At 38.8% G+C, this 16,141-nt stretch overlaps 1 protein-coding gene and 1 long non-coding RNA gene across 7 annotated transcripts in view; one reads left to right on the forward strand and one right to left on the reverse strand.

The window, feature by feature from the left end:
* Positions 1–802: 802 nt before the first annotated feature.
* LOC142139253 (uncharacterized) lies at positions 803–12,495 on the forward strand. Its single transcript, XR_012688182.1, has 2 exons — positions 803–1,923; positions 11,840–12,495. It is a non-coding gene; the product is annotated as an uncharacterized LOC142139253 (long non-coding RNA).
* A 942-nt stretch (positions 12,496–13,437) lies between these two features.
* LOC142139252 (apoptosis-inducing factor 3-like) overlaps positions 13,438–16,141 on the reverse strand; it is an 86,757-nt gene continuing 84,053 nt past the window's right edge. For all 6 annotated transcript variants that reach the window (XM_075196706.1, XM_075196704.1, XM_075196705.1 and 3 more), the window contains one exon: positions 13,438–13,695. In XM_075196706.1, coding sequence (XP_075052807.1) covers positions 13,662–13,695 — 34 coding nt within the window. In that variant the 3' untranslated portion in view covers positions 13,438–13,661. The remainder of the gene's footprint in view (positions 13,696–16,141) is intronic.

Raw genomic sequence — 16,141 nt, forward strand, 5'->3', positions numbered from 1 at the left:
GACACCACTCCCTCACGTTCGTCACTGATAGGCTGACTTTCTAAAGCTATAATTGTCATTACAACGAATCAATCACAATAGTGGAACTGAAAGGCGGGGACTTCCTCGAACCTGACACGTCACTGTACAGAATACAAGATCAAGCATCGGGAAAGGGGGGCGGTGACAGTGGGCAGGGCTACAGAGTCAGGGGCGTGTCCAAACGGAGTCTTTTCTGAATTAATTATTCAGAAGGGCGGGTCGTGTGGGCGCTGATTGGGTGCGGCTGGCAGGAGTTCGCCTGCGTCATCACGTTGCCAGCTGATCGGAGTTTGGAGCCGGCTTGCTGGGAGTTGCGGGGAGACAGGACAGGTCAGCGGGAGGGAGCGGTCACTGGAACTGCACAGGGCGCTGCCGAGACATTGATAAGGACCATCATTATATATTCCTGTGTGCCCTCAGCCTGGAGCGGGTTAGGAGGTGTAGGGGAGATACGAGCTCTCTGTAGATTGGGGTGTATGGGGTGCAGTGACTGGGGTGTTGGGTGATGGTGGGTAGAATGCAGTTTGCTCTGTGGGTTCCTATCTGCAATAAGTGCTCATGTGGCTGTAGTACTTACAGGAGGGCAGAGGACGGTGTGCACAGTAATGGGTTATTTAGGGTGTGGTGAGCTTACACTTTCCAGTAATTAATGACAGATGAGGTGAGTGAGGGGGGAATCGTATTGTGACTCTGTCTGAGTGGAGGTGCCGCAGTGTCAGGGTGGGGTGCAGTCATGACTTATGGGGGTGGAGCACATGAAGAGTGTGGGGGTCACGGCTGGATGAGGGTGACATATAGAAGTTAGGGAGCGATGAGTGGTCACCCAATCTGAGGGTGTTAGATGTGGCCATGCTGTTCTTTCTTTTAAGTTCACAAGGTGGGGTGCAGTAGGATTTACAATATACGATACAGGTACGTGGTGCTCACAAGATGTGGGGGAGACATGGACAGATATTGATGATCCTGGTAGACCAAGGTGTTGGTAAGCTAATGATGGGCATAGTAGACAGGATGAAGGTTGGCTGTCGATAGTTGTAGTTGGCAGACTGAGGGCGCAGTGCTGGTGATGGGTCAGGTGTAGTGGACAGGCTGAATGTGGAGTGCTCATATGTGCATTGCAGATGATAGATGTGACATGCCGAAAGGTGGTGTCTATAGAAGAAGGGTTAAAGGTGCAATGTTGGATAGGGTGCAGAATACAGGCGGAGTACTATTGGTAGGTGTAGTAAAGTGAAAGGCTGTTGATGGGTAGGGTGTAGTATACAGGATGGATGTATAGTGTTATATAGGGTGTAGTACACGGACCCAAAGTACAATGTTTTTGGTAGGTAACGTTGTGGACAGGCTGAAAGTGGATTTATTTATAGGGCTAATAGACCGGTTGGAGATAAAGTACTGATGGGGTGGAGTAGACTGGCACCGGGCTGAATGGTTAGTAAAGGTGTCTAGGCTGGGTGGGGAGTGCTGACTGTTGGTGTCATAGCTGTAAGTGGATGACGTGCTGTCAAGATTGGCTTCAATTGGAGCAATGATGTTGGGTCTTGTTACGGTACATGGATTGTGCTGATGATCGGTATAGATATGTAGTGCTGCTGATGATCAGTATAGCGGTCTGGTGTCCTATTGGTGAGTGTCCTATCTGAATTGTATCTTTTAATATGAAAGTTGAAGACTTAAAGTTGCTGTAGGCCTTGGGCTGTGATTAAGGTGGGTGTGGCGTGGTTGGTGCCTTGCGCAGCGAGTGCAGTTATCACACCTAGACATTTAAAGACCCTGCAGGTGGATTCTATACATTGGGGGGCTGCCCCGGTTTGGAAGGGGTTCCGACCACACCCCAATAAGAAGACTTTATTGGAAAAAAAAAGATGACATCTGGCCTTGCCACCCCCAGCCCCCCTAACGGTAAGGACAAGCCTGAAAACGTCATTTGTCAATCCATGGACCATCTCATTCTTATTTTCTTATCTCCTTCTCTGGTGCGTTTTTGTACTTTAGTCTTTACACATTTATACACTCTTGTGACTACTAAGTCTTGTTCTAGTCTGTATTCCAAATCTGACATTCATTTTCCAAGTGTCCTCTCTTATCCTTTGACCTTTCATACACCTCTCCACCTTTATTCCTTCCCTTCTTCATCCTCTTACTTCTATCTATACTTTTCTTCCATATGCTGCGCCCCCTCCCTGTACATAGATCCTGTTTGCTTCTCTGCGTTCAGAAGCTCTGATTCACGCTTATGCAACCTGCTGTCGCACATCTCGACGCTAGGGGCGATAGAGAACCAGTCGCAGCTCTTGGTCATGCCATGGCGAGGGAAGATGGGCATAAACTTTCAGCATTTGCTTTCCCAGGGTCCTATTAGCACTGTAATGTAAATACATATATCGCTTTCTGACGCACCAAAATCCTTGACCTTTTTTTTTTTTTTTAGTGACTAAAATAGTAATCTGCTTTAGATTTATGTGATTGATGTGTTTAATGTCTATTAAGGACTCTGTAAAGTAGTTTTGCACCATATTTGGTAACTGCTGTCCCTGATTTACTAAAACTAACTGCATTTATGGATTTACACATTCTTTATGCAAGTACATTGGACTATTTTAGTGTGTAAGTATCATGTTACAGATATAGTAATTCGGGCACACTTTATTGCACTAGAAAGCTTGTGTGTTAACCATTGCTTCCTTGTGCATTACTATTTATTATTAAAGTAAAAAAAAAAAAGTGCTTTTGTGATATTACTATGTATTTGCTATTTTATATTTTACTTGTTTGTGTTTTTAAGCTCTACAAATACTTTGTCACCGCCATTTACATTTTTTGATTTAGTTTTACTGAGAAAGTAGATGTGACAATTCAATTGTTATTGTATAAAAAATAATTGTGTGACTTTGAGACTGTTGTAAATAAGTAATCTTTAAATTCACCAAGGATAAATGTATGGGAGAAAATTTTTCATGGATGGACATCAATATTTTCAAATTAGTACTCAGTGATATGTGTAATACCAGTTACCCATTTGTGTCAAAATACATGCTTTTAATGCTAGTAACAGTATGTAAAATGGCAGGGTAAAGGAACCCGTTTATTCGGATGAGCCCATACCCACTAGCGTTTGTAGTTGGGACTATGTTGACATTTTTTATGATATCTACTCCATTAATTTGTGTTATCAGCCTAGACATCCTGGACTCCCCATGCCTGGAGACAATGCTTTGATTGTTGCATGATTTTTAAAAATTCTTCTATAACTGTTTGGACTGTCTACAGATTTTCATGGATCACAATGTATTTTTATTTCCAGGTCAAATAGTGACTTCACATGTGCCAATAGGTGTCAGGGGCCGACCTGATTTTCCCGCTCTGATCAAATTCTGATGGGATTGTCATCTCTTTAAATGATTGTTTGAAAGGTCCCTGCACAGTGCAATGTTTGGTTAGTTTGGTAAAACAACCAAAGTGGCACATTGAAGTCATTGTCCCCCTTCCCTCTAGAGTCTCTACTCCTCCCACCTCTATTTCAATGTGGACAACACAATCTCCTCTGTTACTCATATCTGCTGACTGGGCGTCATTCTTGTCAACTCATTCTCCTTTACTCCCCCACATCCAGTCCCCTCTCCCACTGCTTTCATCTTTGTAACATCACTGGAATTAGACCCTTCCTCTCCCTCCATGCCAACAAAACACATCCATTCTTTACCCAACTACTGCAACCTCCTCCTGTGTTGCCTCACCAACCTCTCTACTCTTTAATCCCTTTAACATTGCAGACTGAGCTTCCCCTTTCTCCAAATCCTACACCAACTCTATATCCTCTGTAGAATCCGATTCAGACCCCTTGCCCTCAACTATGATCCTCCAATACTTCAAACACTACCTAAAAACTGACCTGTTCAAAACCTAACAACCACCCCCTCCCCCAATGGCCCCTGCCCTCATAACAACTTCTGTGTTTCAACTTCAGCACCTCTCCTTTAGATTGTAAGCTCCCATGAGCAGATCCCTCCTACCCCCACTGGCCCCAGACCTATAGGGCTTTTTTCTTTTTTGCTGTCTGCAGGCAACTATATCACAGTGCTCTGCTACCCATGTTATCTGTGTAACTTGCGTTATTTAGTGCTACTTGTGTTATGTTTCACTTGTTGTATTGTTGTACTACTTACTGCATTGTGCGACTTTGTGCAATTTTGTGGCACCCTATAGATAAAAGATACAGCCACACCATGTTTGTGTGGGTTTTCCCCAGGCACTTTGGTTTCCTTCCTCATGCCAAAACATACTGACTGGTAGGTTAATTGGGATCCTGTGTGCTGCATATGATTGGTGCTATATAAATAAATGATAACCTTTCCTAGTTCTTGATCAATTCAGGGACACCTTGGTTTAGATTATTTTTTAATTTTTTTTTAAAGTTGTTCTTGTGTGAAAATATTGAACAAGATTAATATGTTTTTAAAAAATCTTAATGTGACCTATTCCCAAAAACACAAGAATTCAAAACTTGTACCCAGGGGCAATTCAGATTGAGGAAATATTGCAGGATGTTTGTTATATGTGGTGTAAAAGTAAAGACCCTTTTCTCCATGTAGCCCATTGTTTTATCTGCATGTCCGTTTTATTTCTTGCGTCCTGCTTTAGTTATCATGTGCTAATTATCTTCTTCCAACCAGAATAACTGGCAGTTTCCACACCTCACTTGTGAACTTTTTTTTTTTTTTAGCATGTTGTCCATCTTTTCAAGCTTATAATCAGTTTGTGATATTTTTGCATTAGGCTCAGTATTGACTTATGAATTCATCTCTTTCACTTCCACATTTAGTTCTATAGTCACAAAACATAGCTGATAGAAAACTTAACCAAAGAATAATCCGTGTCTGATATGACTAATTGACTTGATTTGTTTTCTTTCTTTTTTTTCTTCCAATTAATTAGTGTGAGTGATAGCTATTTAAAAAGTACGTACTGTCCTTCCCCATGTATCTTCTTCTCAGATTCTGTCATGGCTGATAGATGCCATGGTTACTATCCGGAGGCATCTGCATTGTAACCCAAATGATATATAACTCTTTTCCATCATAGTCTAATTGCGACCACTTAAGATTGCTAAAACAGCCACATTTACAATGCCAGGACGGTGATTGCATACATTGTCAGATGCAATAATCTTCACCTGCTCTATTGGTGGTATTCTTGTTGTACTGCCGGTCAGATATGAGATTTTCCATGTGTATAGGTTTATGGTCAGATCTGGTCTTTTGGTAGTCAGGTCCCCCCAGTCAGTACATAAATATATATATATATATATATATATATATATACTATAATATAGATATATATAGTGTGTGTGTATAATTTCATTAGACACTAAACCCTCACTTCACCATGTTTTATTGTTTGAGCTGCAGCAGTTATTACTGTTAGTTTGTGCTGCACAACAGCGGATATCTGTACTCTCACTGATTAGCTGCTACTGTTCTCTAGAGTCCTGGTAGCCTGGACCAAAGTAATTGAGTTTATGCTGGCCCAAATACTGCGTTATCACAGCCAGTATCAGGGAACAGGCCTAATATTGCGGTATGCATGGTCTGAAAATAACCGATACCTGATAATCTGATGGGATCATAATTGGGCATGTTGACAGGGTCAGTTCGTGTCCTGCCATAAAATACACACCGAAAACACAATTCTTTAGCATGTTAAGATATATAGAAGAGGAACTATTGAACTTAAGTGGGACATCTATTAGTTAAGTCATTTTCAGGGGTCTGTCTAGTAAAATGAAAAGAGATCCTTTTATGTATGGGCACACTGAATTAATTTGCATATGTAATGTAGCTGTAAAAAAGTTTCCTAAGTTTATCACATTTGTTTTTGGATTTCAACTTATAAAAATTACAGAAGAAAAAGATCACATCCAAAAGCATCATGTCTATGATCCCATAAAGACCAAATTCATGTCTTCCTCACACCTTAATTGTGTGGAATGCATAAAGTAAAGCAAAGGACAAATCATCATTTTATTTAATTTGTCCTCTTAAAGGTACTCTAACCATATGTTTTGTTTTCCACTTTGTATGTGTCTAATATATTAAGTGCTGAATGTATAGTCTCTTTATATGACTTTATGTAGTTACTATGATTATTTAGGTGTGATCATACTCGCAATACCATAATCTGTGTAATGAGAGCCTGGCATGATGATATTGGGGTCTGGAGAGGACAGAGCAGGTAGCAGACACAACTCCATAAGTTTACTCATAGCCTGCACTAAGGTTCGCATAAGAGTATGTCTGTTCCCTATGATCTAATGATCTTGTTACAATTCCACTAAAGCACAATAGAATCAGTGTTGGCTGTAAAATGGTATTATCCAAAATTTAACAGGAGAGACGCTACAGCAAAGCAATTAACATAACAAATATATGCTAGGGGATACATTGAAAACATGAATTTAGGATCAATGAGAAATAAGTATTGTTAAATTTTAATTCCTCCCCATTTTTCTATTATTGAATAATAACCGGTTATAGCCAAGTGTTGCTCGGGCTGCTAGACTGATCTTCCATATAAATGAGAAATTTTGATATTGCTACTTTGTTTTCCACTTATTGCGTGAACCAGACTTGTTGTTTTATCAGGACTGGGTTATACTTCAACCACCTATTTATCATGCATGGAAAAACAAATATTTATGTTCTGCAATGTCACTAGTGATGTAACGGCAGAGCGGCTGATCTGTCTAATCCTGTGACTCATACCATGACGCTCACGTAAGCTTGCAGAGTAACAAATTGGGTCAGGGGTGAAGCCAGCTATTGAAATTCCTCTGCGTGATATTACAGGCAGCCCTTTTAGCAAATCATTTTTTTTTTTTTATTATTTTGTCTCCTATTGAATTTAATTGTGATTAGCAAACACTAAAGAATTACTCACTGCATTGCATATACTCTCCTATTCAAAGACAAACGATCTTAAACTTAGAAGTTATCCTTTAATAAATGGTTTAAATGACAACTAATTTGTGCTAGTCAGATTATCAGGAACTGACGCTATTTTCCTTCAAAATGCTGTTTAGGGCACCAAAGCTTTTCAAGGAGACAAAGGGTGTGCAACTGCGCTGTTTTACATAGTTGGTCAATGTCCACATCAAAATCTGTTATGAGTTGGGGAGGGAGATTGTCCCTGGAAAAGATTATGGAGAGGTGGAGCTCCTGGCTTGTAACAAAGTGTATACGACACCAAGGGGCCGTCAGCCGGGTTGGAATTTATATCATATGTACTAAGCATGTCTGGAATGTTTGGTATCCCCAGCCCCTGTCTGAGCAGAGCACGTAACTGGGAATTTGGTTCTCATTTCTGATCAGCACTTTAGCAGATGTGTCCCGGTAAGAGGTGTCAGGAGAAACATTAGCAAGTGTTCTGAGTGCAATCTTGCTACAGTAAGCATATTAACTGCTTCACTTGCTCTTTGCTTTAGGACTGAGGGGATCTTTGTGGCCTTTTGTGCAAGGTATTAGCAATGCATACCGTCAAAGGTACCACTTTTTGAACCAGATCCCATTGGTCTATTTTACTCTAACTCCTATCCATTTTTGGGATTATTATAGAGAAGTTTTTTCTATATACTTTAGTGCTTTTTGTGGTTTAAGTCTGTCTGGTTGCTAATTTCAATATCTGGTCTATTGTAAGATTTGTCTGTGATTGTGATTTTTGCATGTGAACTTGTATACGTTATGTTACAGAATGTTAGAGCTGTGTACGATGTATAAATAGCCGAATCTTTCGACGCAAACTACTAAATGAATAACCCTCCCAATGTGTAACTGTTTTGTGGGAACTTTTATTTACTGCAAACAAATGAACTAATTCATTATTTATATGTGTGTGTATGTATATATAGGATTTAACTTTAAATATACTGCCTTTATTTAAAAAAAATAAAAAATTACAAATTAGAAAATAAGATACTTAAAAAAAAAAAAAAAAAAAAAAAATATATATATATATATATATATATATATATATATATATATATATTTATATATATATTTTTTTTTTTTAAGTATCATTTTCTAATTTGTAATTTTTTATTTTTTTTTAAATAAAGGCAGTATATTTAAAGTTAAATCCTGAGTTGCAGACCTAGCTCAGACTAATTCTGGGTCACAATCTGAATTCAAGGGTTTTAATTTAACGGTTAAATTGGCTTATGGGTAGGCCTCGGTTAAATTGGCTTATGGGTAAGCCTCAGTTAAAGTGAAGAGATCAGTTATATCCTGCGATCTAGAACAGTTTATACAGTGCTCTCTCTCTTTATATCGCCAGCTTAGAACACAGGCAAAAACTGGCATTATAGTGAGTGGTGTTATTTTGGCAGCATTCTCTGTTTAAAGAGACCCTAAGCGCCTCAATTTATATTTTAAGCTATTGTTTAATGTGTTTCTAATTAACGTTGGGGCCATTCCTTGTAGTTATTTCAACATGCTAAATAGATGTGCTTAAATAACTGTAATGTGGGACTACTTCAGGATTAGAATTGTTCTTGAGCAGTTAGGTTTACACCTGTCACCCTACAACATACCATAACACTCAAAACTTCCAATGGCCAATGATTTGGTAAACCTGATATAGACATCTTTTTAAAAACCTCTGTAGATTCAGAAATATAGATATAATCTAATCCTACAAACAGTCACAAATATGACGTTTCCTCTTAGGAGGTTGTCAGTACTAAACATATTTGTGCTAATATTTGTTTCACCATACAGTGGGGACAACATAGACCTTGTGCTGTACTAATTACATAAGATCCGTTATCTTCAGTCCATAACAATCAATAAGGCTTTATCATGAATATAGTGAATTTACCATCCAACCAGTCATCTTTGAGAGCCAAAGACTACAGATTCTGTATAGCTGATCCAAGAGGAGAGGACATAAACTGAGATTTTGTCAAAATAAGGAAAAGGGGAGATACGTGGGAACAAAGTGTTACTGCACTATAGTCTGATAACTGTATTCAGTGGCTGGTAGTGACGCAGCAGAGCTAGAGAACCTGACCTTGCCATACCTTCATAAACAATGATATCTCTGAGAAGCAGTTTCTGGTGATATGTTTTTATAGCCGCAGCCTGCAGTCATAAATAGCCCCACCTAAAGAGCAGACCTACTAAGGGGAAAAATATAATCCTGTAATTATTTAAAAAAAAAAAGCAATGTGAATCATTGTAGAATATTAAAGTAGCTGCTTATTGGATACTTTCTGGACTACAGTGCCATCGTCTTTATTTCCCATTTAGTCTGTATACTTTGTTACTCCTGTGGGAACTTAATGGACAGGATACTCCAATGTTCTGAAGATGTATTCATGATTTGCAAATGATTATTCTTTCTTATGCCTTTATGGTAGAAAAATGAGCATAAGCTAAGAGAACCTGGCACTGTTGAATAATCTTTAGTTTACATGGTGCCTTGTGTGGGGAAAAACCACCCCGGAGAGTGCATGAGGTGCATTGATGGATTTGCTCCTAACTGGATCAGACCCAAACGGGTGCAAATGTGCCCCATGTCAAATCATGCAGTAATGCAAGGGGTGAACACACGTTTTATTTTTATCCCCCCGCCCCTCCCTTCATTTTAGCTTACAGGGAGAATGCTGCTTGCTTTTGCATGTAGCATACAAATACTGGACAGCTTTACTTCTACATTGCAATTTAGAGTTGAGCTAGGAATGCACTCCCAACTCTAAATCTGTCTGCACATTTTAAATTTGTGCCCCCCCCCCCCCCCACCCCCAATGCAGTGTAACATGGTTTTACCATGGTGCAAAATTGCACTCTCTAGCTGGATTTACTCCTAACTGTGAATGGGGCCCAATGCTTTTCTACACAAACACCCTGATTTGAGAGTCGGGCCCCACAGCGCCTCCAGACAAGTGCTCACAAGGCAGAGGAACTGAATGAAGGAAGCCGCCCAGGAGAGTGGGGAGCGAGCTATGTGGCCTGATTTGGAAACGGAGCCAGCATATTTGCATACTGCACATGCTGTTCTTCTATGCTTCCTCCTGAAGGGACCTATAGTAATTCAAAGTGGAATGTTGCAAAAATTTCAATAACTCGTCTACTTATCAGCTGAAAGTTTTCAGCAAATGTATCCATTTCTGTCTTTTATCCAGTCAATAGGATCTCTCACTACCTTCAAGGCTATGGGGTTTGTTTGTTTTTTATTTTACAACATATTGCAGATCTCAGTGCAAAATATTTAACTCATTAGTTCTGCTGTTGAGCTGATAACTGAAACTTTGTTTTCAACCATGAGGAGGCAGAAAAATAAATGGTAATATTTGCAGATCTATTCCGTTTTGTAGGCAATTTAATTTAAACAAAATTTTGGTGAACATTTCCATTAACCATTGCAGAGCAATCCTGTTACATGCTTTGAAATTATTTTAAACCTGTGTAATATTCTGTTCTGTCATCTCGTTGGGTTCCTGGATTTAAGAGCTCTGGGCGAGATGTCCAGATCACTTCTAGAGTCCCTGGGACTTGTACATGTGATCAGAAGATGATCTAATTTATCAATGTGCCTGATGTATTCTAGAGGATTATTATTGGGAAGCATGGTAACTTAGGGGCCACAAACACCACAGGTGAGCTGGTATCACTCTGATACTGTATATGCTATGTAGGGACAGCACTTGGCTGGTGACAAATGTTGGCTATAGACTTTGATAGCAAATGGTCTGAGCAGATTGCGCAAAATGTTCCTAGTTTTGTGGGTTGCAGGAGAGCAGAAAGTAGAACAAACAATTTTAATAATGCAACTTCTAGCAAAGAATGTACACATCTCTCACAAAATTGTTCTACTTTCTGCTCACCCACAACCAACAAACAATACTAGGGGCTTTGATGTGAATGCGTTTCCCTGTACAACACTGAGGAATTAGTGGCGCTATATAAATAAATAGAAAATGATGATGAGGGGCGCTTTTTTTTTTTTTTCTAGAGGATTCTATCTGTCTATAGGGAAAGTTTGTCACTAGCCAAATGCCGTCCCTACGTAGCGTATACATGTGTCTATTTAGAACTCTCTCTTTGAGAAGTGACCCAGAGACTTTGGTCACCTGCTTTGAGATGCCTCTGTGTCCCTTGCAGTGACCCCTTCACTGAAACTTTATAGCTTGTCATGTATCCTATAGTTTATATAATGTAATAGCTGACAGAACATCCAACTTTGTGATCTTTTATTGTTAAAAGCGAGAAATATATGTTTAAGTTGCCTGCTTCATTTTTATAAGTTTTGACTTTTTTTTTCTTATTATTAAATGAGTGGTAAGATCTAATTAAGAGTGATTAAAGCAATCTGTCACTATTCAGTCTTAATGTGTATCAAACGAAAATGACTTAAAACATCCCTTACCAATGGGTGTAGACACAATATACTAAACAGTACTTAATTTTGCATGACCAGTGTGGTTCTACATCATGTTCTGCAGCCTTGAGGGACACTACTCCAATTTAGCAAGACTGAGGTGTAAGGCTGTGTTCTGAAATCGGAATCCACACTATCAATGAATACTATGGTAACTTGTAAAGGTTATGCTCGGTGATGACATTTCGGATCCATGTACTTCAATGCAACGTAGTGTTTTTTATTTTTCTACACCGGGCTTTTGGTAGTGTTTAAATATATGGTCAATAGATGAATTCTGTGCTATATATGTAGAGAGAGCTACACAGTACACATAGACTGAATATAACATTTGTGTGTGTTCTGTCTTTGAACCTCAAACATGACCTGTTTGTTTCTTCCACAGATGCTGAAGAGGCTTCTTACTTCATTCATTCTGGCTCACCAGCAGCAGTTCTTCAGTGGCAAGCTTTATGTCCATGCTCTATGCTAAAGCTGCCAGTTGAAGAACTGTTGAAGTTGCCTATAATTCTTCTTCAAGTTTATGAACATCTTGAAAAATGGAGCATAAGACAAAGGACTTGTGGCTGTTGGTTATTATTATTATTATTATTGGTTTAATTATTATTTAGATTGCACTGCTTGCTAGAGTTTACATTCTACTTTAGTTTCATCCTGTTTTTGTCTTGTAATTTGTTTAATGTGTCTCCTGTATTGTCTAGTACTATGGCATAAAATAGATTGTGCATGTTGCATACTTTTATTATTTAGTTTCAGAACTTTCTAATTTAGTATGTAGTCTTGTAAGCTATAAATGTAACATTTAGCCACACAGTTATAAGTAAAATAATGTAGTGGTCATTTTTGACCGTATCTTTGTTTTTTACAGCTGTTAAATGAACCCCAATGTGTTTTTTGTTACAAGAAACTTATATTTTACAATGTAATTTTCCCTTATAGCTCCATGTAAGCACACAGTCTACTCTTAATGCTGCTTGTGTTTACATATAGCCTTCAGGACAGCACCTTATTATCCAACCTTAATAAAACATGTGTACCTCAGCATGTCTGTGGCTCTTTAACCTATCTACTAGTCAGCTAGGATGGACTTACTCTTGGTGGTGGTTACATGGAGACTGTTACCAGGAAAAGTCCTTTCCATGATGAACTAATAAATAAGGGGTATGTAAGCTCTGTTTTATAAGGATTGACTGTTCGCTAGGATTGTTTAGCCTAAAGCAGGTGTACATATATATATTGCTTGCTATGCATTAACACTTTAGGGCAGTGTTGGCTAACCTGTGACACTCCAGGTGTTGTGAAACTACAAGTCCCAGCATACCCTTCCAGCAATAAACTGCTATATATTGGCAAAGCATACTGGGACTTGTAGTTTCACAACACCTGGAGTGTCACAGGTTAGCCAACAGTGCTTTAGGGAGTACTTTTGACAAAAATAATATAGGGGATTACGTGATACAAAAAGTTTTTTATATATGATCATATCCCTTGTAATGCCTCAGACAGAAAAATATCTCATAACCTGCTTAGTAGCCTGCATAGGATATGGCTGTAAGAAAATAGGTTAAATCTATGTTATGGGAAGGATTCTTTACAGTGAGAGCTGAGGAATGTACCACCCACCAGAACTGTATAGATAAATGGATCTGATCTCTTCTGCAATAATAGCAGCATCCCTGTGGTCTACTTTTATGGAGAATTGTGATTTAGAAATGGCATATGATCATTGAGCTGTGAGTTTGCCAGTATGGTGTCAGGAAGACAACCTGGGCAAAAGCTGAATTTTTTTGTTTTGCCTTCCTCTGAATTAAGTGAGATTTGAGGATTTTTTTATTTTTATTTTTTTTTAAACCTATTAATAGGAGACCATATGATTTTCAATAGTGGTATACATCAGGACTGTGAAACTAGATGTGATTTGTTAGTGTGGTATGTAGAGGATATTAAGAATACTATCTCAATATATTATGTTGAGTGGAATAATTGGGTGGATATTTATAGCACATTTTATTTTAAAATGTCTATAAATTTGAACATCTACTATTTGTTTTCACAAGAACAAACACCGTGTATAATTGATCATATCGCAGACTTGTCTTTTGTTCGTTCCTCCGTTATTCTGCTGTGATCCTAGAACCAAGTCTGTCGATTACTTTTGTAGCTCAAAGCGTTCCTCAGATGACCGTCATTAAAGCCATGAGTACCGTTTAGTTGGTTATCACGTTCATGAAATCATCACCCCTGCATAGAAAACAATCTGTTATTTTTCTAGTAGTGCATTTTTATGTAGACAGGTGCACACCGCAGTCCAGTTTATCAACACAAACCTGAGTCCTTCATATTATAAACCAGACCCTCTAGAAGTTCAGATCAGGAATGTTCCAATCTAAAGCGTCTGAGGGGGACACAGGAAAAGTCCACTTTTGGAGAAGCACTAAGGCTGAGTACACACTACAGATTTTTCACCTGATTATTGTGTCAGTTACACGATAAATGACCATTAGGTCCTATGTTGCAGTAGTGTGTACATTCACATGATCCTGTTTAATCTGTCCACAGCACATAGTATAGCTTGATTTTAATAACTGGACTAATCATCTTTTATAAATGATGATACACTGTAGTTCCAATTCTGCAGTGTGTATGCACTCACCACCAGCAGTGTAGGCAGATCTCTATAGAGTGTACAGAGTCATGATCTTTTCAGCTAGTGGTTATGATAGATGAAGAGCACAGATCTGAAGGTAAAACTTAAATAGAGTGAATGCTGATCAGGGCTTTCAGTCATTGGTAAAATCATTAACAAAATCAAATTGAGTGAAATTTTCTGTAGTGTGAACCCAGCCTATGGGCCATCAAAAATTATATATGTTATGCTATTGGATCGGTATATTTATAATCTGGTTAAATCTTAAATTTTCAGCAAAGAAAATCTTAATTTTTGCATTTAATGTAAATGGAAGCTTCCATATTGATTACATTAAATAATCATTGGCTTTAATGGGACAGTCATATACCTTTTAGTGTAATTTGTTTGCTCTATAAATCAAATATAGTAGAAATATAGGCTCTTATGTATATCCCTACATCATTCTTGGTTAGATACGCTGTAGCTAAGAGTATCTAGTGCTTGGATATACTGAAAAGCCAGCTGTGTAGGGTAGGTATTGTATGCAGAATGTAACATGTCTGTCCTATCACAGAGTATTCTACTGCCATTCTCAACAAATGGTAAGCTATTTATATAAAGATTGTCAACCCCCCCCCCCCCCCCCCCAAAAAAAAACTGTAGGTTTGGGAAGTGTGCATATAATAGCTACTCCTTTGAATAGTGAAGGCACATCAACAGAGCCTGATTATCCAATAGGCTGCAGCCTAGAGCACAAGGTTTAAGAGGGGGAGCGCAAAATTGGAACATGGAGAGGCATAAAGAGAAATTAATTTTAAAATATAAGAAAATGGTTGTTTGCCAAAGTAAGCAGAAAACCTAAAAGAAAAATGTAATAAGATTTTAGTCTTGATGTATTTCCATGGTAAAGGCTAAAAGCAATGAGTCATGATTGAGCGGGTGCTTTAGGATAGGCGAGTAGGAAAGACAGCCCACTCCTCCACCTTCACCCCAGTAGTGCTTTTTCATGCCTCTGTTACGCTATACAGTTCTGATTTTAATGAAAATGAAATGAGTGACAGAGTGCGGTGAGTCTTTAAAAGCAAAGTGGAGCTGAGCTTTGAAATAGTATGAACAGTAACCACTGGTTGGGGGGCGGGGGAGAGAGCACAATCCGTTTGCTTGTTAATCTGGCACGGAGGGCGCTACAAGAGTATTGGCCTAGGCTTTGCACAAACAGCAACATTTGTGTATGGTAAGTTCTACATAAGACCCTTTCAGCGAGGTGTCTATTAAGGATTGGAGCATTGCATTTTTTTTTACCCTAAAGAGCCATGCAACACCTACTAAGTGTGCTTTCCTGTTTACTAACCGTCGCGGGTACATCTTAGAACACTGCAGTTATCTGAGCAGGAAAGCATGGTGTTCTAAAGTGATGATCTGTTCAATCCGTGTAACAGAACAGGGACTTCTGTTCCCTTGTCACACCAGAGCGATTTCCACATTCACTTTCATGTTACACTGACTGTATCCTGGCCAGCAAAAGCACAGCATTATCAAAGTCACATCAAGACACAAAATCGCAATGTACTTACAGAACAGGTTTCTGTTGTTATTGCTTACAAATTATTTCTAATATATTAGCTGCTGCTGTTGGCAACTGACAGTGGTAACAACTTCGATCAATTGGGCATCATACAATTTGGTGAATACTTATACTACATGCACCATATAACACTATAATACTGAGACATATTGTGTAATATGCTGTGGAATATATACTATTGTTAAATATTTTGCTATTCTGCCTATAAGCAATCTATAACTGCACGTGAAGGATGGAGGAGCTGCCCCCCCCCCCCAAATTTAAAACATTGTCATGATAACTACCTGTCTCAAATAAACCAGCTCTAATGAGCCTTTAAAATATATGCTGTCCTTTAGGGGTGTTGCCTGTTCAGCTATAGATTTGTATTATTGTATACATGTCTGGGAAGTGGAGAGAACCTTCTATGCACAACAGATTCACAGTGGAAGTGAAAGGAGGAGACAAACCCCTGGGTAACACAGTGCGATGTA

Source organism: Mixophyes fleayi, chromosome 2 (assembly GCF_038048845.1).
Source record: "Mixophyes fleayi isolate aMixFle1 chromosome 2, aMixFle1.hap1, whole genome shotgun sequence".
Classification (NCBI taxonomy): domain Eukaryota; kingdom Metazoa; phylum Chordata; class Amphibia; order Anura; family Limnodynastidae; genus Mixophyes; species Mixophyes fleayi.